The 23,010-nt window shown below is 31.9% G+C and overlaps 2 protein-coding genes across 2 annotated transcripts; both read left to right on the plus strand.

The window, feature by feature from the left end:
• The first annotated feature begins 1,355 nt into the window (after nt 1-1,355).
• LOC133667884 (flocculation protein FLO11) lies at nt 1,356-4,288 on the plus strand. The gene is made up of 2 exons (XM_062087572.1): nt 1,356-2,097; nt 3,606-4,288. Exons 1-2 carry the CDS (start codon nt 1,852-1,854, stop codon nt 4,044-4,046), a joined length of 687 nt encoding a protein of 228 aa, XP_061943556.1. The 5' UTR covers nt 1,356-1,851; the 3' UTR covers nt 4,047-4,288.
• Nucleotides 4,289-10,351: 6,063 nt separating this feature from the next.
• On the plus strand, nt 10,352-19,137 carry LOC133706309 (probable leucine-rich repeat receptor-like serine/threonine-protein kinase At3g14840). Its single transcript, XM_062131816.1, has 24 exons — nt 10,352-10,429; nt 10,750-10,909; nt 12,216-12,287; nt 12,384-12,452; nt 12,528-12,599; nt 12,702-12,773; nt 12,859-12,930; nt 13,054-13,125; nt 13,207-13,278; nt 13,365-13,436; nt 13,533-13,604; nt 13,782-13,853; nt 14,236-14,301; nt 14,970-15,026; nt 15,143-15,178; nt 15,285-15,319; nt 15,809-16,185; nt 16,263-16,458; nt 16,556-16,696; nt 17,036-17,154; nt 17,281-17,491; nt 17,623-17,863; nt 18,320-18,470; nt 18,561-19,137. Exons 1-24 carry the CDS (start codon nt 10,354-10,356, stop codon nt 18,936-18,938), a joined length of 2,961 nt encoding a protein of 986 aa, XP_061987800.1. The 5' UTR covers nt 10,352-10,353; the 3' UTR covers nt 18,939-19,137.
• Nucleotides 19,138-23,010: the final 3,873 nt, after the last annotated feature.

Consider the following 23,010-nt stretch of genomic DNA (forward strand, 5'->3'; position numbering starts at 1 on the left):
TTTTTTTTTCTTGCTGTAATTACCTTCCAAATAAATCCACAATCAAATTTTATCTTTACATTCTTTCTTTTTTGCATCTTTCAAAATTTTTTTTGTCTTCAAATTTCCCTACTTTTCTCTTGATTTTTCTTTCTTGCTAGACAATGAACATAATCTTTGATTTTTTTTTTAAATCTTTTTGCCTTTAAAATTTCTAAATATATATATTTATTAGATTTGATCACCATTAAATATATCTCAAAAACAATTAATACACACGTATATATTATTTGATCACCATTAAACTAGGTTTAATTTGATTCAATGGATTTTCAAGATCGGAATGGAACATGTGGAATAAAACTGAAATATTCCAGTCAAAATTTAGCTGAAAAATCCAGTACGGACCGATATTTGAAATGAGATGAAAATTATTCTATTTTTTGAATTGGTATGAAATGTTTCGGTCATTCCGGACGAAATGGAACAAAATTGACAACCTTACTCTTACTTGACAAAAAACATAATTTTCTATCTTTTTAATTTCTCTTTGCTTTTGAAATTTCTAAATATGCATCACCACTCAAATATCTATTTAGATTTGATAACCATTAAATATATCTCAAGAACAACTAACAAACGCACATATTATTTTAAAAACCCTTTTTTATTTCTAATAAATCATATATTTAAACTATCAAAAACCCAAAAAGAAACCCTAATTTAAACGTAGGTTTTATTATGTGAAATCAAGAGTCGTCGAGCCAACCTGTAATTGGGACCTACATTATTACCATAGCCAACTCAATTGTCCCATTTTCTTTCTATAAATTACTAGAAAATTAAATCAATGAAAAACATCCACACAACATCACACAAAAGCACAAAAACTTAAGTGTTTGTCTGGGAATCACTAATGTGGCTTTAGCTTTTAACCATGATTTTTGCTTTTAAGTGTTTATTAATACTTTAAAAGCTAATATCACAGCTTTTTGTAATGTGGTATACTGATAACTTCAGATTTTTATCCAATTAAAAAAACCCTTTCATCAATCCAATAGTTTTTTTTTTTTACATTGAATTCCATACATAATTATATTTTAAATTTTGATATATAAAAATTTAAATAACATGTTTTTCATTTATTTTACATACAAAAATTAATTTCATAATAATTTCTACAAAACATATTTTTTTAAACCTATTTTTTAAAACTGGAACTAAAAATATTTTTTTAATCTGTTTTTTTAAACTATAACCACAAAATCTTTTACAATACCAAACACACACTAACACCCACACAAAACACAAAAATATAAATGAATAATAAAATTTAAATTAAATGCAATAAATGAATTATCAACCCCTCAAATTCCCCGCTTAAACAGAAAAAACCATCCATTTTCCTTCCTTCTCTGCCTCCCTCTCCTTCCCTTCCCTCACTCTTCTCGGAAACACCCTCCCTCTCCCTCTCCCTCTCACAGCCTGGGACACCTGTTCTACCGTAATTCCAAATTAAGAAAATTCTTAAAAAATATTTCACAAAAACCAAACTTCCAAAAAAACATTGAAAACCCTTAATTTTCAAACCAGTTTTTCTTGTCTCTCCGTCTTTCTTTTCTTTTCTTCCTCTTTCTTCTCTGTCTATATATATACACACACGCTTCCCTCCATCACAGAGTGGATGCCGGAGCCAAAAAAATAGCATCCCGCGTTTCTCCTTCATCTTCTTTAATTTATATTTAAGTTTCCCATATTTTCTTTCCTCTCTTTGTCTGTCTACAATTCTTGAATCTTTCTTTTAACTTTCTTTAACGTACACCAAAAGAAAGGATAATAGTTACTCGTTAAAGGGAGAGAAGGAAGGATAATATGGGAGCCTGTGCCACCAAGCCTGAGGTGTTGAAGGAGGGTCAGACTCCTGAGCCTGCCAAGGAGGAAGTTGTGGTGGCAACAGGTGGTGATGTTCAGGTTGAAGATAAGGTTGTCGCTGTGGATGAAGAGGAAAAGAAAGTCGTCTTTGAGAAAGATATCGGTGATGTTGGCGGTGATAAGGTGGAGGAGACTGAGATTGTTGATGACAACAAGAGACGATCTCTAAGTAATTTGTTCAAGGAGGTATTTATTTTATATTTTATTTCTTATATCAAGATTTTCCATACAATTTTTTTTAATTTTAATTTTATTTTTTGTGCAACCATAAATGAAAGATTTTGATTTTATTTTATTCTAAGACATTCTTTAGCAATAAAGTTTAAAGCTCAAGTAAAACTTTTCCCTTGAGCCCACTTTCTCTATGAAAAACTCAAGTATATGCAGCTATTTGTATTAGGTTTATTTTATTTGTTGGGATATTATAAGCAATAAAGTTAAAAGCTTTAGTTTCTTTGAACAGGAAAGTTGGGGTCAGGTATCTTTAACTTTGTTATTTTGCATATTCATTTGATGACATACAAACAAATTAACTCTTATCGATCAAGGACCCATTTTTTGTTTGGTTCTTCCATGATTTTCCTCAATATTTTCTGTGATTTCATTTTCATACCCTTTAATAGTTGAATGAGATAATTTTTTTTTAATTGTTGCCACATTAGATTTATATATTAATAGTGAGAAGGTATTAGTATATTATTATTTTAATGCGATCTTATTAGCTTCTATTTTTTGGTACTTTTTAAAAACATGTTTTCCTTTAAAAAATATTAAATTTATATTTGTTTTAGTATTTTTTTTTATGATTTTTATATACATAACAAAAAAAATTCAAAAAAAAAATATTTTAATATATTTTAAAGTGAAAAATATTTTTAAAAATTACATGCATTAACAGTATCAAATATATATTAAAAAACGGAGTTTGCATAGTTAGATAACTTAGTTTTGATGTGAGAAAGGTGATATAATTAAAAATATTGAGGGATAGAAAAATATATCTAGAAAATCTTGTGATGATGAAGGATCTAGGTAGGAATGTTAAATCTTGACAGTAATGGAAAGCAACTATTGAGCAACATAGGCTGGATATGTATGGCCCTAATGATGGTGGGCGCCATAAAGCGTGGCAAAATTGATGGTTTATGGCTGAATGTACTTGACATCCATAGAAGACTTGTATCTAGCTGTACTGGTTGTTGGGGCTTGGATTATTCTGATCATTTGTTTCCTACCAATTCGATTAAATCGTGTCAGATTGTGGGGTGTTCTTCGTTGATTTTGGAACGTTTCTTTCAGCCTCTTAGCTATGTTCCCTGCACTTTATTTTTATGCAATGCAAGTCCATACACACAATTACATTTGCATCGCCTTGTTCACACAACAGCCAACTGGATAGGTTATTCTTCGGCCTAACTCTTTCTAAGGTTAACAACTATGATTCTGACACAACCAGCCCCAGAAGTAGAGAATTATTGATGGTGTCCCGTTGGAACCTATAGAGTCTCCATTGCTTGTATATAACTAGTACTGCACCCTAAGAGGGGGACATGGACAGGGGGCTCAAGCCTGAGCCCTCACTTCTCTTGCTTTGCAGGGCTGCCATAAGCTACAATGCCATTGGTAAAATGAACACATTAGTTAGATTTTGTATATTCTGCGATATCTTATGGTTAAAATTGCATGCTATGCAGAATGAAAAAGGGAAGGAGCCAAAAGAAAGTGACAAGGCATCAGCAGAACAAGAGAAACCAGAAACTTCAGAAACTAAAAAACCTACTGAGCCAGAAGTGCCTAAAGAAGAACCATCAACAGTGAAGGAAGAACCTGTAGTGGTAATTGAACCAAAAGATGTAAATGCTCCTGTAAAGGTAGAGACAGAAAAAGTAACAAGTGAAGTCAAACCAGAAACTTCAGAAACTAAAAAACCTACTGAGCCAGAAGTGCCTGAAGAAGAATCATCAACAGTGAAGGAAGAACCTGTAGTGGTAATTGAACCAAAAGATGTAAATGCTCCTGTAAAGGTAGAGACAGAAAAAGTAACAAGTGAAGTCGCAGCAGCAGCAGCAGCAGCAGCAGAGCCCAAAACTACTGAAACATTAGGAGATCAGAAAAAACCTGAAGAGACTCCTTGAGGTCTTGGAAGTAATGTCAAAAGTGTGATTTTAGCTATAGATCTTGACACTTCAGGGTAAAGGCTGTGATGTGGTGGTTGCCATGGTACTTTCGCTGCTGCTTTTGTGAGTCTGTTTCTCTTGTTTTCTCACACATTGATTTTTCTTTTCATTTCAGCTTGTTTGACATCTTTATATCTCCATGTGGAAGGATTGATTTATTAATTTGTTAGATTATATATCAACATAGATTGTTTTATGCACATTTTTTAGTTTTTTTTCTTGCATTTTCTGGCTTTCTACTCACAAGGAGAGTTCCACGAGATATGGCTCATTTTAAAATAATCCATCATCAAAATTTTAGTTTTAAGATTAAATTAAAACATTGTAAGTAGAAAATGGTTAGATAAACACATATAATATTTACATAATTTCTCATTAAAGACTCGATGTTGATCTGCTTGCTTGTGCTTAAACAAGTTCAGGATCAGCACCCCCTATACTTGTAAATACACGAAAAACAATTTAAAGAAAAAAAGGCACAGGAAGCTTTACAACTATGCTGGAAATACAAAAACTTTTAACCCTTTTTGAAGAGAAAAAAATGGTGAAAGGCAAAGCCCATCTGTTGCTATTGTATTTTCACCTTAGCCCGTTTTTACAAGATAATGGGTCCATGGAGTTCTTAAAATCGCAGCAAAGAGATAGAGCAATCAAGCATTAGATTTATGTAAATTCTTTGATCCTAAACGGTCACATGAGTTATGTCAACTATAGTTGTCAAACGTGATCTAGGATATGAAAAGAAAAGAAAAAGTTTGGATTTGCGCCGAGGTTATTAAGTCAATTTTTTTTATTATATATTTATATATATAGTTAAATTGATTAATTGAATTACTAAAAACCTGATGAGGATAAACTAGTTTAATCATATATTTAATTAAAAAAACCTTGGGTCAGATTGTAAGTTTTCCATGTTAATTTGTCATATCAAGCAGGTTTAATAATTATGCACATTGCAATAAACCCATGACTATATTCAGTTTAGAGGCTTCTCGATAGAAGTATGGACTTGCATTTGACCCTATCTAAATCAAACCTCACAAATGACAAATCTATTTTATGAAGCTTAATGGACTTTTATAGATTGATTTTTATAATTTTAGAGGTTTTTTTCTGTCACAGATAATACATATTATTATTATTATATTATACTTTAATAAAATATGTGGAAAAACATTATGCATGTATACATAGATTTATTATTATATTATGGACTATACTATAAACATAAAATATTTGTACCGTGGATGACATTATAACACTAGGAAATTATTGTTTTTTTTTATTATTTTTTAATCAAAAAATGCTTCTGATTTTTTTTTTAGTAAAAAAATGTTGTTGGATCTGGCTTGGCCAACCCAATGCTATTGGATCCAATTACCAATAATAATCTTGACTCTAGCTAATCCAATAAAATTAGATTTAACTTGACAATCAGATCCATAAATATTGGGTTTGGCTTAGCAGCCAAACCTAAGCCAAACCAATGATATTTTTATATTTATAATTTTTGCAATTTTTTCACTTAATGCATAATTGTTTTAATTAATATGGATTACACACACACTAAACTTAATCACGTTTTCTTTGTTATATTTGTTTTAAAAGTTGTTTGTTTTTTTTATTTTAAAGGTATATTTATCTTGAAACAACATTATATTAATGTATTTTTTTAGTAATTTGTTTTTTATAATTTTGAGGTATTGTTGTTAAAAATAAAAAAAAACTTATTTAAACTATTTTCAAGTAAAAAATAATCTTAAAAAATATTTTATACAACAATTTCAAATTCAAAGCTATTAAGTTCAGCTTTATAGCCAGACCCAATAGCATTGGGTTTGACTGCAGAGTAAGACCCAAGGTTATTGGGCTCTCTTCATAAGCCAAACCCAATATTAGATCTAACTTGACTGTTAGACCCAAGCATATGGGGTTTGGCTTGCCATAAAGTGTAGTTTTAAAACCCAACCTGATGGTCGACCCGACCTAATGATCGATTCACGGGTCAGATAGGTTGACCCGGGTCAAACCAGGTCAACAAAAAAAACAATTATCATACTTTAAACTAATAAGTGACCGTAAAATCTATTGCCTTTTCATTCTTTGCTTCGAATCTTCTTGTCAATAACCATCAAACCCCACTTCAAATTCTTCATCGTCTCTCAAAACCCAAGACCAAAAACTTAAAAAAACTTGAACTTTGAAATAAGAACCTCAGAACTTTGAAACAAGAACTCGATCATATATGAGAAGTTTCTGCTGGAGGATTTTGGAGAATATTTGAAAACTTTTGCAAGATTTTTGTTGAGATATTGAAGTACAGATTGAAGATATCTAGCTGTTGAAGGAGGGTTGTCTTCTTGTTTTCAGGTGAGGCAGGGGATACTTGTTTTGATAAAAAAAAAGAAGGTAGTCGGGTCTCAGCCGGGTTTATCCGGGTCAACCGGGTTCTGGGTCGATCTGCCAGCTCGACCGGGTTTCGGCAGGCTAACTCCTTGGCGGGTTTTTACTTAGACCCAGACCGGTCCCAGGCTCGGGTCAGCCGGGTCCCGGGTCGACCCTTCGGGCCGGTCTGGGTTTCAAAACTATGCCAGAAAGACTTAATGATATTAAGCCTGGCTCTGCAATAAAATCAATGTTATTGGGTCTGACATTCTCGCTAGACCCAATATCATTTGAGTCTGGTATGATCGTCAGATCTAAGGCTATCAAATTTGACTCTATAACCAAACTCAAGGATATTGAGTCTGACTTGGCTGCCAGACCCAAAACTCTTAAAATATTATCTATACTCTTTACATTTATTTTACATTTAAAAAATAATTTGTTATAGACCTGCTTGAAGCACAAGCTAATATACTAGTAGCTTATTAAATCATGTTTATTTTTAATATTTTTTAATTTTGTTATTTGTTTTCTTTCACCCTTCTAAATTTTTAAAAAAAAAAACTCTAAGCACTTGACCTATTATTCAAACTTCGACCATTAACTCGCAATATCAGCACCTTCCCAATTAAATATTATTTTAGGAGCTTAGAATAACATCTTTTTATTTTTATTTGTTCTTTCAAAACAAATCAAAACTTACGATTCCAAGAAGAAGATAGAGCTAGGAGGATAAAATAAAAAAATGATGTTGTCATCTGTACATCTCTTATTTTCCCAACTAAAATTGGAAACCTCAATCCTTGTTTAAAAAGAAAAGACAGGGGATATTTGAAACAGTAATAAATAATATTTTTTAAAATAATATTTATTTAAAATTATATTAAATAATATTTTTTATTTATTAAAATTTATTTTTAATATTAGTATATCAAATCAATTTAAAAACAATTTTTTAATTTGTTTTTTAAAACTTCAGTACAAGCACATGAACAAACACCTTGAAAATCTCAATACTATTTTAATCTTTTAAACATTGCATAGATAAATCAATCATTCATTTAATTTTTTTGAATAAGATTAATCAAACATTAATTAATCTATATGTCACCTAACTAGAAAGCATTGACAAGACTCAGATTAATATCTCACACCGAACAATTATTATATGAACGCATGTACCAAGTCAATAGAAGTCAATAGCCATCAGGGATAGGGATAGGGATATGGGGTATTTTTTTAAAGTATTTTTTATTTTAAATTATCAAATTAATTGTTTTTAAATGTTTTAAAAATATTTTAATATAAAAAATAAAAATATTATTTTAATATATTTTTATTAAAAAATATTATTTTAAAAAATCATACATCACAAAATCAAACAAGCAAGATCAGTTGAAAGATTTGAGTCCCTACTGGCCGACGTCTCATGCATTATTGTCCTTCTGTCTCCATACCAGCCTGTGGCAGGTTTTTGTGAATCTGGCTATGGACTTGTGATTTCGAAGCTGGAAGGCAAGGAACATGATTTCCTTGCATTAATGGAAGGATATTTTAGTTTTTCAAAAATATTTTTCAGCTAAAAATATATAAAAACTTCTCTCAATGCTTTGTGTATTGGGTATTTTAGTTTTTTTAAAAAATATTTTTTAATTATAAAAACTTCTTTCAATTCTTTTCTTTGTGTAGCTATGAAGTTTTTTTTTTGTATTAATTAAGATCTTTTGACTTTGTATATCATTTTAGTGTCTTCTTCTTCTTCTTCTTCTTCTTATTATTATTATTATTATATAACGAAAACAATCAGCCTTTTAGGCTTCAATAATATTTTTTTATATCAACTCATCAAAATTATTAAATAACACAATTAAGATAATTACATAAAACAATCAATAAGAACTTAATAATCTCTGCTATTCATAGCGATGTATAAACATGTGATACATTGCTTATTCCTGCTTGTTTAAAATAGTTGACAAGATGCTTAGATGTGTTTGATTTAGACTCTGTTTGGGAAGTAGTGCCCATGTTCCCAAACACGGCCTTACTTTAATTTGGTTGTTCAGGACTGCTTTATTGGATTATGACTTGAGGGTAAAGTAAATATTTGCTCCTGAACAATGAGAATAGTCACAATTTAGTCCTTCAACAATCCATTTCACGATGCATTTGCTGTTGCTTGAACTTATGACGTTCACTGTTTTTTTTTTAATTAATTTGGATACTCGAGTTGTGTATCTCGACTAATTTCACAGGTCCTGAGTTAACTTCTAGTGATTCTAAGAAGACTCGAACTCGTGATTATTAAAGAACAAACCCAAGACCTAACTAGTTGAGTTATTCCTCATTATTATGATATTCACTGTTATATTCAAGTGGTGGAGGAAAACCGATCTAGGCAACCATTTGTTTTATAGCAGGGACAAAATGATGGAGAATGCTCCAAGTGTTATGAAATATATGTTCTTTAAAAGAGAATATATTTTATTTAATATAATTTTCTTGTAATTATTTTTAGTTTTTCTTTTATACTCAGACTCCTTGTAATAGAATAGCTTAATTATAAAAACTCCCTTTTTCTATTGCAATATAAAAAATACATATAAATTTCTATTTTATTTTTTTACATTTGAAATATTAGAGCTAGGTCTTTTAATATTTTGGTCAAATATTGTGGAGGACTAGAAAACCAACATGTGCTAAATTTTCATCATATTAAAAGCATAGGAAAACACATGGAATCTCATAGAGCCACCCAGGAGAGACCGGTAGGAATCCAACTTTGAAATGATATTCTTTTAAGGTATTTCATTTTGAGAGATTATTCAATACAATTGGATTAATAAATATATTTTAGAAAGATATTTTAAAAATAAAAAATAAAAAATATTATGTCTAAATATATGTTATTTTTTTAATTTTTTTTTGAAAATACAAAAATCACTACCACAATCTTTATATTTACCGACAGATTTTTCTATCGGTATTTGAATTATCATACTGTTGATAATTAATTTATTAACAAGATCATCAACGAAAATGTTCCGTCGGTAAATCTTTCATCGGTAATTTTTTATTTGTCTGTAAGTCTATTGGTAATAAAAAAAATTTACCGATAAAAATATTCTTCCGATAATTTTATTTATATTTATCAATTTTCTAGTAGTGAATTTATTATAAAATTATATAAGAGACAAATTTATTTTTACTTGTCAACTAAATATATTTTTGGTTTTTTTGTTACTGTTTCTATTATCACGTGATAATAATTAAATAATATATAATAAAACGCTGATATACCATCTTTTTAAGAAACAACGAGGGAGCCTGCATGGAATATGAAATCTTTATATACAACGAGTCTCTTTGATGGTTTTGTGGATTCAAAGAATTATATAGCCTATCTTTTGTCCCTTTTTGAACGTAAAATTCTTCTTTCATATTGTCGGATACTTCCTCTCCAATTTCCCAATCATATTTATTATTATTTTTTGTCCTACCAATCTTTCCTTCGACTTAAGAATTATTGAGGTGTGATTATTTTTTAAAATATTTTTTATTTATAAATATATTAAAATAATATTTTTTTATTTTTTAAAAAATAATTTTGATATCAGCGTATCAAAATAATTTAAAAATACTAAAAATATATTAATTTAATTTTTTAAAATTTTTTTTAATAAAATATATAAAAAAAAAATGGAAAGGCACAAGTGGTCTAGGACACACAATGGTATTCTTGAAGGGTGGGCTTATATATATATATATATATATAAAAGAACAAGGTAAGAAAGACCCCACATCATCCTGAAAGGTCACATATAAAGATGCATAAAGCTCTCTCCAGGCAGCCTACTAACTCAAAGTGGATTGCTTACTTATGCTTATGTTACTAATGTTTTGCATGGGAGCAATTAACTTGGAGGCCCAAGTTGGGAGCCTTGCTCCTGATGAAGGTACATATATATATATATTTTTAATTTGGTTCAGATGAGCAGATTCTTTAATGTTTAGAGGAAGACATACACTTGTAATGCCTTCTTCTAGCAGGAGTTTTTTTACCTGCAAAATCCTCACTGCATCATACTCCTCGATACTGCAGTCATCACATTTGATTGTATTGCAGGATTCTGTAACCATGTTAGTAATGGCATCATGCAGTGATTTTCTTACAGAATTCTGTGTTTTTTGCAAACATTTCTTGGCAAGGCATTGTAGTAGCCACCAGCAAATCATCCCAGAATTAGAAGTTGAGATTTAATTTTGATTTATGCAGTGGAAGCCTTGCTTGAAGTAGCAACACAACTGGGCAAAAAAGGCTGGAATCGCAATATGACACTGTGCAATGATACAATTTTACCTCCAAAGCTAGATGCTGACAATAAAGTTGTTTGCAACTGCTCAGTTCCTGGGGAACCGTGCCACGTTATTGCCATGTATATCTCTTCACTTACCACTCCACGCTTTTATTTTCAATTTTAATTTGAGGTCTGAAGGATTCTGATGGGGCCAGTCCAGGGAATTAACAAATTACTAACTGTGTGGCTAAGCAGGCACACTCATAATTTTGCTCGATTCCTTTTATTAATTTATATACCAATATCATGTATATTTTTTTTTTATTTCAACATTAAATAGGTCAGGTAGTGGTATTTTATATATATTTTTATGAATTTATCTCAATTTTATGATTCAAGTTGCAGGTTTAACAGATTAACTCGAATTTACTTTTTTAATTTTTTTTATCTTTTTTAAATTTAATATTTTTTTAATTGGGCTTAGTCATTTTTTTTTATTTCATTTATCTCGATCTTATTATCTAGATCATGGCTTTGATAGGTAAACTTGGATTGATTCGGTTCATTTTTTAGTCATTTTTTAATTATTTTTTTATTTAACCCTTCAACAACAATTTTTTTTTCAATTTTATCCTCCACTCTTAGGCTTTTTGAGAATCGAGTTTTTTTAGTTTTTTTCAATTTGATTTCTGTTGAGTTATTTCGGTTTAAATGATTTGGTTTTTTTCTTTTTTAATTTCAACTTTCAACATTAGATGTATTAGAAATAGAGTTTTGTAATTTTTTTTTTTGCTTTTTATGAAGTTATTTTATCTCTTGTCCCAGGTTACAGGTTTAATAGATTAGCACGATCAACTTAGGTTTTTTTTTATTTTTTAATTGATTTTTTGTACAATTTCAACCTTCAACATCGGGTGGTTAGAAATTGAGCTTCATATTTTTTTTAATTTTTTTTTGAGTTATTCCGATCTCATGACTCGAGTTGTGGGTTTGGAGGTTGACCGTGGTTGACTTGGGTAGCTTTTTTTATTTTATCATTTAACATTAAATTGATTAGTAATTGATCTTCATAATTTATTTTGATTTTTTTTATAAGGTTAACATAATCCTTAGTTACAAATTTGAAATGTTAACTAAGATCGATTCAATATATCATTGTCTTAATATTTGAAAAAAATTTATATCATCCAATATATCACCGTATAAATATTTTAAAAATATGTCATCTAATATGCATTATATTTCAAGTTAAAAAATAATTTTATTTTGAGAAATTCAGATGCAATTCATTAGCAGTAAAATTATATAAAAACAATAAATAATAAAATTTGTAGTTATTTCTTGTATTTTCTTGACATATGATTGTTGATTTGCAATGGTTGAAAGTTTTGAATTCTTACCTTGTATTGAGGAGTTGATGGGTCCATGTGTTCTCGCAATGCAGATATCTCAAAAGGCAAGATCTTGACGGTACTCTCCCAAAGGCTATCGAGAAACTTCCACACCTTAAACATCTGTAAGCAGTGCTTCAAATTATTACGTTTCTACAGATTGAGCACCGTGAATTTGCATCGTATGATTCGATTTTATTAGAACTCTATCTGCTCTGCAGAAATCTCTGGGCCAACTACCTGAGTGGCAATATACCACCTGAATGGGCTAATACCAAGCTGGAAACATTGTAAGAAAATTCTGCATTCATGTTTTCTAGCCAAGGAATTGCTTACTCATAATTAATAGATTGTATAAACAACAGGTCTGTCGGCGTGAATCGGTTGACGGGAAAAATTCCTAGCTATCTGGGAAGGATTACCACACTTAGTTACCTGTATGCATTTTTCTACTAGTCAATTTCTTGTCATTTTTTTTCATATTTAAATCTGTTCAATTGTTTAGTCAGGAGTAATCCTGAGAGTTGGCATTTATGCAGGAACATTCAGGACAATATGTTTTCGGGAACTGTTCCCCCTGAGCTTGGAGGCTTGGTTAGCCTGAAGAATCTGTCAGTTCATTCAAGCTTTTGTATTAGAAATTAAGTCCTAACTGATTATTGAATGCTAAGTGTTTTTCTCCTTTTGTGATTGCAGAACTCTCAGTGCCAATTATCTCACTGGAGAGTTACCCCCTGCTCTCACTAATCTTACCGGATTGAAGGAACTGTAGGTTCTCATTTCACATGGTTATTGTGTATCATACTCATTAGTTGCAGCATTTGATATTACAGATGCATCTCTTTACTCTCAAAGTTTCTTGATTCTGTGTTTTCTGTTCGGAGAATGCAGAAGGCTTAGCAGCAATAACTTCACTGGAAGAATACCTGATTTTATTCAGAGCTGGAAACAACTTGATACATTGTATGTGCTAGTTTCTACCACAAGCTCTGAATCTCATCACTGAAGCAGAACCCTAATCCCCCTTTAATTTTGTATTAACAGAGAGATCCAAGCTGGTGGTTTCACTGGACCCATTCCTTCAAGCATCTCTCTCTTGACTAATCTAACTGATCTGTAAGATATTTGTTTTAAATTTATGGTCTCAGTTACAACTTTAATCCTGAACATCTCACATTTATATGTTGGCTAATATTGAACAGAAAAATAAGTAACTTACTTGGAGATGGTTCAGAGTTTCCCCACCTAGAATCTATAGTAGGCATTAAGTATCTGTGAGTTATTCTTGCAGCTGATACTCTCATACCAGGATCAATTTAATTTACAACACAGTATATATTTAGCTTACATGAAATTAATGTATATTGCAGGCTATTGAGCAACTGCAACTTGTCAGGAAATTTTCCCATATATTTGACCAGTATGGCACAGCTGAAAATTTTGTAATTTACTCTATCCCTTGTATATCATCCATTCTGTCATTCATCTACATGAAGATTGAAGTGTGAATCTCATGGATACTTAGAGATTGCAGCTACATTATTATTTGTAAATAACTTCCAAAATGCATTATGAACCATGGTCTTTACCCTTCCCCCCCCCCTTCTTTTCGTAAACAGGGATCTCAGTTTCAACAGATTAAATGGTCCTCTTCCAACAAATTATGATGGCCTAAAAAGCTTGGAGAAAATGTAAGTATACTATATTATATTACCTTCTGAAATTAATGTTTGCCATATGAAAGCATAATTATTAAACCTAAACCAGTAAGACAACTAGTCCAAGAAAATTCAGGATTGAACCATACAAGACATTGAACTGTCAAACCTATTCAACCTGGCCAAACCATGTCCAAACCTGATCGGATCAATATCTTGTGAAAAGAATGGAACAAAATTATTATTTTTTAATAAAAATGTTGACCAGAGCTGATCCGATAGCTCAATCTTTTTCAAGTTATTCTCATGGTAGAGTACAGCAATTATGATGATAAACTTGTCCTCTAGACAGTCTTTTACAATGATAGCCTTGGACAAATGTTCAACCAAATGACAATTTTTACTTTCTGCATAGGTATCTTACAAGGAATATGCTTACAGGGCCCATCCCAGATTGGATCGACAAAAGAGATACTCGCTAGTATGTTAGTTCTTTTTTTAATTTCTGATATAAATTATGATTTTTGAGATTTTTGTTTGTAATATATTTTCTTTTTACTCAATTAGAATTATTGAATATTTTATCCATTAACTCTCCCCTGAAAGATTGAAATGATCAACTTCAGTTCGCCTTTATCGAACATTCTCAACTCAAAAGCTTAATCATGAACTTCAGGTTTCCCTTATCCTATAACAGATGCGTGTCTGTAGGTTTAATAATATGTCCTAGTCTTTGAAGAGCTATACTGATGAGAAGCTGGAAATCAGATTATCCTTCCCAGTTGCCAGATAGTTTTCAGTACGGCTGTGCATGAATAATCAAACTATCTACAAGGTTTCATTTAGTTATTGTCCTAGAATAGAAAGGACAAATACAAATACAGTAGGGACAAAAATGTGTTTGGTTACAGTGACGAAGATGAAGATATAAAAATAAATTTGTATAGTTTTGGATTGAATTTTTATCTGTTAAAATCAGAAAAGACGTGAGGTGAGGATATGTCCTTTCTATCCCAACTGTCTTCATCTCTTCTGTCTATTCATCTCTTCTGCATTGAGATAGCAACCAAAAGCTAACACGTGCATGCAATTTTCTAAAAAATTCAGAAATACTGGCTGAATGTTTAAGGAAGCTATCTTTGTGTGCAGCGAAATCGATCTTTCTTACAACAATTTTACTTCGGAAGCAAAATGTAGAGAAACACTGTAAGATTGATTTCATTTTCCTTTCCTTGCCTTGCCTTTGATTTTGAAAGTCTGCTTCCTTTTACATCACGGTTCACTTCATAACCTACAAAACTTAACTCTTCTTGTCTTGCCAGAAATCTGTTCAAAAGTACTTGGGGAATGAACTATTCGTAAGCTTCTACTTTGATAAATATCTAAAACATAGATCATTTTATTTTCTTCTTCTCTGTCATTTCTTTTAAATAAGCTGATAATTCTATCTGGCCATCTTTCCAGGAAACCTGTTGAGTGCCTGAGAGCTTGTTCTGAAGGTACTCTTAAATTTGTAAAGCTATCCGCTTTTACATTTCACCTGGAAGTAGACAGAAAAATGATGCAGGAACAACCTGTCAGCCTAGACTATATATTTATTTCTATATTCGTTGGATCATAGCATCTCAGTCATAAACTCAATGGTCCTTTTGCGTGTGGCTACCCCATCATGCATCCGACCACTAGGATTTCCATCCCAAGAGGAAGATGATGCTCTGCATCATCCTCCTCTGGAAAGAAATCAAATCTAAGACCTTCAACTGGTGTAGGAATAAACAACCAGTTGATCACAAAAGCCTAGACAAATGTTAACGGACAAACTTATTTCCATATTCACTAGATAATAAATATAAAGGTCCTATTATGTGGGCATTTACATTGTGGGTCCCACCACGATTTCCACTCTAGGAGGATAATAACACATTTTCTTGTGTTATAATTTGTTTAATCATATCGGTGGCCATGACCATTTTTATTTCTATGAATAGAGCGATATTCAGTGCACATAAATTGTGGGGGACCAGAAGCCACCATTGGAAACACCATCTACGAAGCAGATAATGAGCCAGGAGGTGCAGCAAAATATGCGTCCAAAAGAGAGGATTGGCAAACAAGTACCACAGGACATATCTGGGATGTTCCTGCTTCCTTGGATAACTACATAGCACAAAACAAGTCCATGCTCAGAATGGACAACTCTGTATTGTACACAAATGCACGCCTCACTCCTTTGTCTCTCACATACCACGTTCCCTGTCTGGTAAATGGGAATTACAAAATCAAGCTGCACTTTGCAGAGATAGTAATCAGGGATAAAAGATCCTACTACAGTCTAGGAAGGCGGATATTTGATGTTTATATTCAGGTATCTATTAATTAAAAGATCATAGATTCATTCCTTATGCAATAGGTGACAGCTTAATTGAAGAATTGTTCTCGCAGGACATTGTTGTGCTGAAGGATTTTGATATAGTGAAGGCAGCGGGAGGGGTGGATAAGGTATACATTCATAATTATACAGCACCTGTAACCAATGGAGCTTTAGAGATCCGCCTTCATTGGGCTGGGAAAGGAACCACAAGGTCTCCCACAAAAGGAATATATGGTCCTCTAATATCAGCCATTGATGTGGAATCTGGTAGGTTGACATATAATGGAATGACATGGTAATGAAGGAATAATTAGTACTGTGATCTGACAATACTTGCTCTTGCTGCAATTCTATTTCTGCCTAGACTTCAAGCCACCTGATAAAGGCAGGAGGAAGAGATTCATTGTCGCTGGAGCTGTGGTTTTGCCATTATTCCTCATTCTCATATTTCTATCCACTCTTTGGTGGAAAGGTCATTTGGGAGGAAGGAAATCGAGGGATCGAGGTACAGCTGATACATTTATTTGATTTTGCAAATTCTAGTGAGGAATCCAGTCACTAAAATAACACGGCAATAAGCAATTTTCTGCATCTTATTTGCTGTATGTCTATCCATGAATGCATACATTTGTCAAAGAATTATCTCAATCCAGTAGGTTTAAGCTGCTTGGCGAAGCTAAAGGAGTGGTTTTATATTACTCTCTAACAATGGTTTTTTCAATGGGAATTATCAATCTCAATGCTGTTTACTTGTATGACTGCAAAAACCATCTGTGTTCTTCCTTTGATGAATCATTCATGCAGAACAACTAATATATACATATCCTCTTTGTTCCTTGGGTAGAACTTGTTGGGTTAGATCTGCTTACTGGTATCTTCACCTTCAGACAAATCAAAGCCGCAACGAATGACTTTGATCCAGCAAACAAACTTGGAGAAGGTGGTTTTGGCTGCGTCTACAAAGTATAGTACAGAATTTCGTTTTCGTCTAGCTACTTATCTACTATATTATTTCTTTTCTCTTATCGAAGCATCAAGGAATGGCCTCAGTGAACTTATTTTGTTTGTCTAAAATTATTCTCATGACAGGGAGTACTATCAGATGGCACTCGGATTGCGGTTAAGCAGCTTTCGGCGAAATCAAAACAGGGGAATCGTGAGTTTGTGAACGAAATAGGCATGATTTCTGCTTTGCAACACCCAAATCTTGTTAGATTGTATGGATGTTGCATTGAGGGGAAGCAATTGTTGCTGGTATATGAATACATGGAAAACAATAGCCTTGCGCATGTTTTGTTCGGTAGGCCTCTGATCACTTCCCCATAGTATCTTATGTAAAGTAATGAGAAAGAAAACAAGTTCTTTGAATGGCATATAGATAGAATTAGTGAAGAAGAAACTGATGGGTTGGGTTATGCATGATGATTACAGGGACAAAGGAAATCAAGGCAACGAAGCTAGACTGGCGTACAAGGCAGAGGATATGTGTAAGTATAGCGAAAGGTCTGGTTTTCCTGCATGAGGAGTCGACACTCAAAATTGTTCATAGAGACATAAAAGGTACCAATATCCTTCTTGACAAGGACATGAACGCCAAGATATCTGATTTTGGAATGGCCAAGCTTGATGACGAGGACAACACCCACATCGACACCAGAGTTGCTGGAACAATGTGAGTTTCTGATATTAACACGGGGTTTATTGAACACATGAAAAATCCTGAAAAGAAGACAGTAAGGAAAACACTCAAGTATTGTCATTTATCTAAGATATCTTTTAGTCTTAAACAGTATGATGCTGTAACTGGGCTCAAGTGCCGATGGAAGGGGTTAGCTTAAAAATATGTGGTGGGCAGGCATCTAGGGTTCAAATCACACACTGCAGGGTTCTCATGGATCAGGGCCTCCCCATCTATGGCTGTGTTCCTCTAAATGAATACACTATTCACATTATCATCCAGGGTTCGACATCCTGTTTAGGCTGCAAGAAATATAATTTTGCCTATCGAAAACAAAAACAAAAACAAAAACAAAAACAAAAACAAAAACAAAGAATAGACATTTAGCATTTTTTTACATGTTTTAGTGAAGCAAACTTGTAAAATGTCTGAGTTATTCTTTCTGTGCAGGGGATACATGGCACCGGAATATGCATTATATGGTTACTTAACTTACAAGGCAGATGTATACAGCTTTGGTGTTGTAGCATTGGAAATTGTTTCTGGGATGAACAACGTCAAATTTAGGAGGGATGAAAACTTTGTATGCCTTCTGGATAGGGTAAGTTATGCCCATTTAGTCTCTTAATTGTCTATTCATGTTTAATCTTAGTCAGCTATATATCTAGTTTTTTTTTTTTGGTTATTTCAGGCTCTATATTTACAAAAAAATGGGGACATAATGGAGATGGTTGATCCAAGATTGGGGTCTGAATTCAACAAGAAAGAAGTGGTTAGAATGATCAATGTAGCCCTGCTATGCACAAATCAATCTCCAGCACTCAGACCTACAATGTCTACAGTAGTGAGCATGCTTGAAGGAAAAACTGATGTCGAGGAACTCGTCATGGTTCCAAGCACATTGGGTGATCCATCAGGGTATGCTACGGCCTTATATAAAAAGTTTGCTCAATCTTCTGTCAATGGAAGTTTAAGGGAATCTCAGTCCCTCGTGAAGTCATCAGAGGGACCATGGACTGCTTCTTCCTCTTCATCAGCGCAGGATCTTTATCCATTTAGTAAAAGCTGATGCCACGAACCACAAATTTTTTATCATGAATAAGAAACAGATTGAAACTAAACAGTCACAAAATTACACTACTGCTATTATCTTTTATTAGCAATTCATGTTTCCTGGTATATATCCTATAGTTAATGGAGTGATTATATGTAATATTTACTTTGTTTATGCAAAAATATTTTTTTTATTTATAATAATAATTATTTAAGTTTGACTAATAAATCTAGAATAAATATAAAATTTTTGACACATAAATACTTTATAAATAAAATTATAAGTATTTTTATTGCATTAAAATATTGTTTCTAAAATTTCATAACCAAAGTTATAGAGACTGATATATATTATATTATTTTTTTTATAAAATAAATAATAATAATAATTAAAAACCGTTACTAAAAAACTAAGTTAAAGATTCGTTAACAATTATTCCCATAGAAAGTCAATCCAATTTGGTGATAAGTCCCCATATCAAATCCTTCATAACAAGCAATTACAAAGATTTCTTGAAAGTCTTGATTATATTTTATACTTCTACCTTAATCTTAGCCATATTTGCAAGCCTTTTACATGATAGACTCAAGAAAAATCCTCTACCTTAGTCTATCCGACACATTTCCATTGTTGCAAACCTTTACATCTTTTGCCACATAACAAGCTATTTTATGTAGTTTTTGCAGGGAAGACGACCCAATGCCTTTATATTCTAAAAAGACAAGTAACCTTCAGCTTTACAAATCAACAGATCCAAATCTTTCAAAATCCAAAGAGGTGCTAGTTTCGAATCCAGATGCTCCTCTTCAAACCGTTTTCCCAAACAAAGAGGCGGTGATATCAAAAACTCCTCAAAATAATTTCCAAAGCAAAACAATTTTCAGTAATAGTTTTCATAAAACAATTTTCAAAAGATTTGACATGAGTTTTACCCATAAATATAAAACCCGACCTAGCCCGGGAGTTGAAGTGAGACCCAGGCGATCCGGGGCCTCGGCCAGGTTTTAAATAGTTTAAACTCGGGTGACTCGGTATAACCCGGGTGAGACCTGAACTCTTTTTTTTCTTTATATTTTTGTTTAATAAACCCAAGAAATATAAAGTTAATTTGTGAATACTTGGTCTCATATATTTTTTTTATAGCCTATACCCCATAAAATGTTTCTTAATCTTTTCATGTGGGATAACTATATTTATAGTTTACAACTCTATGAAATATTTTCCCATGAATTTTTTTTTAATTTTTTTACGTGGAATAACTATATATATCCATAAAAAGTACAGAATGATTTCTTAACTTTTTCATGGAGGATCACATATACATATAAAGACTACATACACCTGTAGTTTCTTAACCATTCAACAGCCCAAATACTCAGCATTATTCGTCCCTAGAATGGCCTAAAGGACCAAATTCCTTTCCAAAATTATAGTATAAACTAAAAAAGAAAGAGATTTTATTGTAGTGTTTTTATTGTTAATTATTGTTCATCAATGTGGATTTTAATAGTGAATTTTTTGAAATTTTCAATTTGATTTGTTATTATCTATTTTTAGGTCCCCACACAAAAAAATTCAAAAAATAAAAAACATTGTCGGAAGAAAACCAAAAAATATATAGCAGTGAAAAGAGGACACGGGGGCACCCAGAAAATGACCAAAGATTGGTTGAGGAAGTTCAAAAATACAAAGATTAAAATTTGACATTATATTTTTGACTGATGAAGGCTCTATTGATAAATAAAATTCAATTTGAGGAAGAAAAATTTAAAATTTGATGTTTAAGGAACCAATTAGAATTTGTTTAAGGTCTAATTGAATTTATGGAGAGTTTAATTGCAAGAAAATTTGATTTTTTAAAGTTAATTTAGGCTTTAATTGGAAGAAATTAAAGTTTAGGGGTCGCATCACAATTTTTAATATTTAATAAGATTTAATTTGGTCAAATCGAGGACTTAATTGTGTAAATATTGAAATTTGATGGGCAATTAGGGACTTGATTGAAGAAATCCAAAACTAAGGACCAAACTGAAAAAGACGCTAATATAGGGGCTGAAATTGACTGAATCAGGGGCTAAATTGAAGAAATTGAAAGTTTGTTGAACAATTGAGGGTCAAAATACACAAATTCAAAACCAAGGATTAAAGTGAAAAAGGGAACTAACTTCAAAGCTAACATTTAAATTTGGCTGGGATGCAATTGAATTGATTATTAAAACCAAAATCTTAATTGAGGACTGATTTGGAAACAAAGATTTTTTGGCGTCATTTTCTTTTAAATTAAACAACACATTTTGTACAAAATAACGTCGTTTCATTCACTGTTATAAAAAAAGACAGACGAAACGATGCCATTTTGATGGCACTACTTGCCATCTTCTTCACCTAGACGCGTTGCAGGCAGGACAAGAAGGTTTTTCCCCCTTGTCGCACCATCGCAAGAGCGCGGCGTTGCGGCGACCCTTCCCGAGAGCAGGGAATGATGTCAGGGTCTTTGTTTTGTGAAAAAGGGAGTCGCTACCTAGTATTATAATCATTAAGAAACCTAACTGGTCTTTCAGATATTCTAAGGCAAGGGACTAGTTGCGTAAAGAGAAGATTTTAGCACCCCTAGTACGCCCTATCTAAGATAAACTGCTTGGTGTTTGGTTTGCCTTATAATTGTTATGGTGTTGATGTTCTCTAATCCCATCAGTTTTTCTGATGTGTTTGCTTGCCTGAACTTATGATGTTCACTATTATATGTTAAGGTGGTAAAAGAAAACTAATCCAAACAACCATTTGTTTTATAGCAGTATAGAATGATGGAGAATGCTCTGTGTATTAGAAAATATATGTTCATTCAAAGAGAATATATTTTATTTAATGTAATTTTCCTGTAATTATTTTTAATTTCCTTTTACACTTAGACTACTTATAATAAAAAAGCATAATTATAGCAACTCTCTTATATAAAGTAAATGTTTCCTAATACAAAATACATATAAAATTCTATTTTATTTTCTGTACATGGTATTAGAGTTAGGTTTAATACCCTAACCTTTCTAGTAATTCTTTTTTTTTTCCTGCTACTATCAATCATCATGGAGAACATCAACCATTAAACAACAATCCATATTCTTTGTACCATTCAGATCATCTAGATATGGTGCAAGACCACGATGATTTTGTTGAATGCCAAATCCAAGCTAGGTTTTATAAATGGAACCATTTCCATGTCATTGAAACAAACAAGCTAGATGAATATGCCTTATGAAAAAAATACAATAATATGATTTTTTTATCCTTAATTCACTCACATAAGACATTGCAGACAATGTTATTTTTTCAACCACAACACAAGAAGTATAGAAAGACCTTAGAGATCGTTTTTCACAAGGCAATGCTCTTTGTATTTTTCAAATTGAATGAGATATTTCTTACCTTACTTAAGGTCATATGATTGTTGCGGCTTAATACAGAAAACTAAAAAAACAACTATGGGATGAATTGGAATCCTATAATAATACCATCTATATATCCTATAAGAAAGAAAAACCCTGGTCATTTTCAAACCCGGTGAAAATTCATATAGAAAGAAAATAAAAAATAACGAAGTCTAATCTCTAATTAAATAAATATCAATGGATGAAACTAAAAAAAACATGAGCTTAAAAATTGAAAAAAACAACCAAGCAAATTCTAGAGAATCTCCTAAACCTGAGTTAATCTTCAAAATCCGCAACTCATGAAATCCTCAACCCATGCTTAATCAATAAGCTCAATTTCCAGCCAATTTAATGTTGAAGGATGAAATTGAAAAAAAATCAAATTAAAAAATTTATCACAGTAGAAAAAATAACAATTAAAAGAATATAAATCAAATCTTGTAGGAAAAAGAACTGAAGAAGAATGAAATCCTAAAAAATTCAATTTTAAAAACCATCTCAAATAAAATAAATAGCAATAAAAAAAATAATGACCAAATCTGATAGATAAAAATAATTTAAAGGAGGATGAAATTGAAAAAAAATCCAATTCTATAAAGATGGACCAAATTGGAAGGAAAATCAAATTAAATGGTTGCTTTGAAAATTTGAAGGGTTAG

Source organism: Populus nigra, chromosome 11, assembly GCF_951802175.1.
Source record: "Populus nigra chromosome 11, ddPopNigr1.1, whole genome shotgun sequence".
NCBI classification, from domain to species: Eukaryota; Viridiplantae; Streptophyta; class Magnoliopsida; order Malpighiales; family Salicaceae; genus Populus; species Populus nigra.

Coding starts and splice junctions, on each gene's coding strand:
- LOC133706309 (XM_062131816.1), top strand. CDS start 10,354: ATGCTTATGTTACTAATGTTTTGCATGGGAGCAATTAACTTGGAGGCC. Junction 15,179..15,284: donor ACTTGGGGAATGAACTATTC/GTAAGCTTCTAC, acceptor CCATCTTTCCAG/GAAACCTGTTGAGTGCCTGA. Junction 16,186..16,262: donor TATTTGATGTTTATATTCAG/GTATCTATTAAT, acceptor TTGTTCTCGCAG/GACATTGTTGTGCTGAAGGA.
- LOC133667884 (XM_062087572.1), top strand. CDS start 1,852: ATGGGAGCCTGTGCCACCAAGCCTGAGGTGTTGAAGGAGGGTCAGACT. Junction 2,098..3,605: donor TAAGTAATTTGTTCAAGGAG/GTATTTATTTTA, acceptor CATGCTATGCAG/AATGAAAAAGGGAAGGAGCC.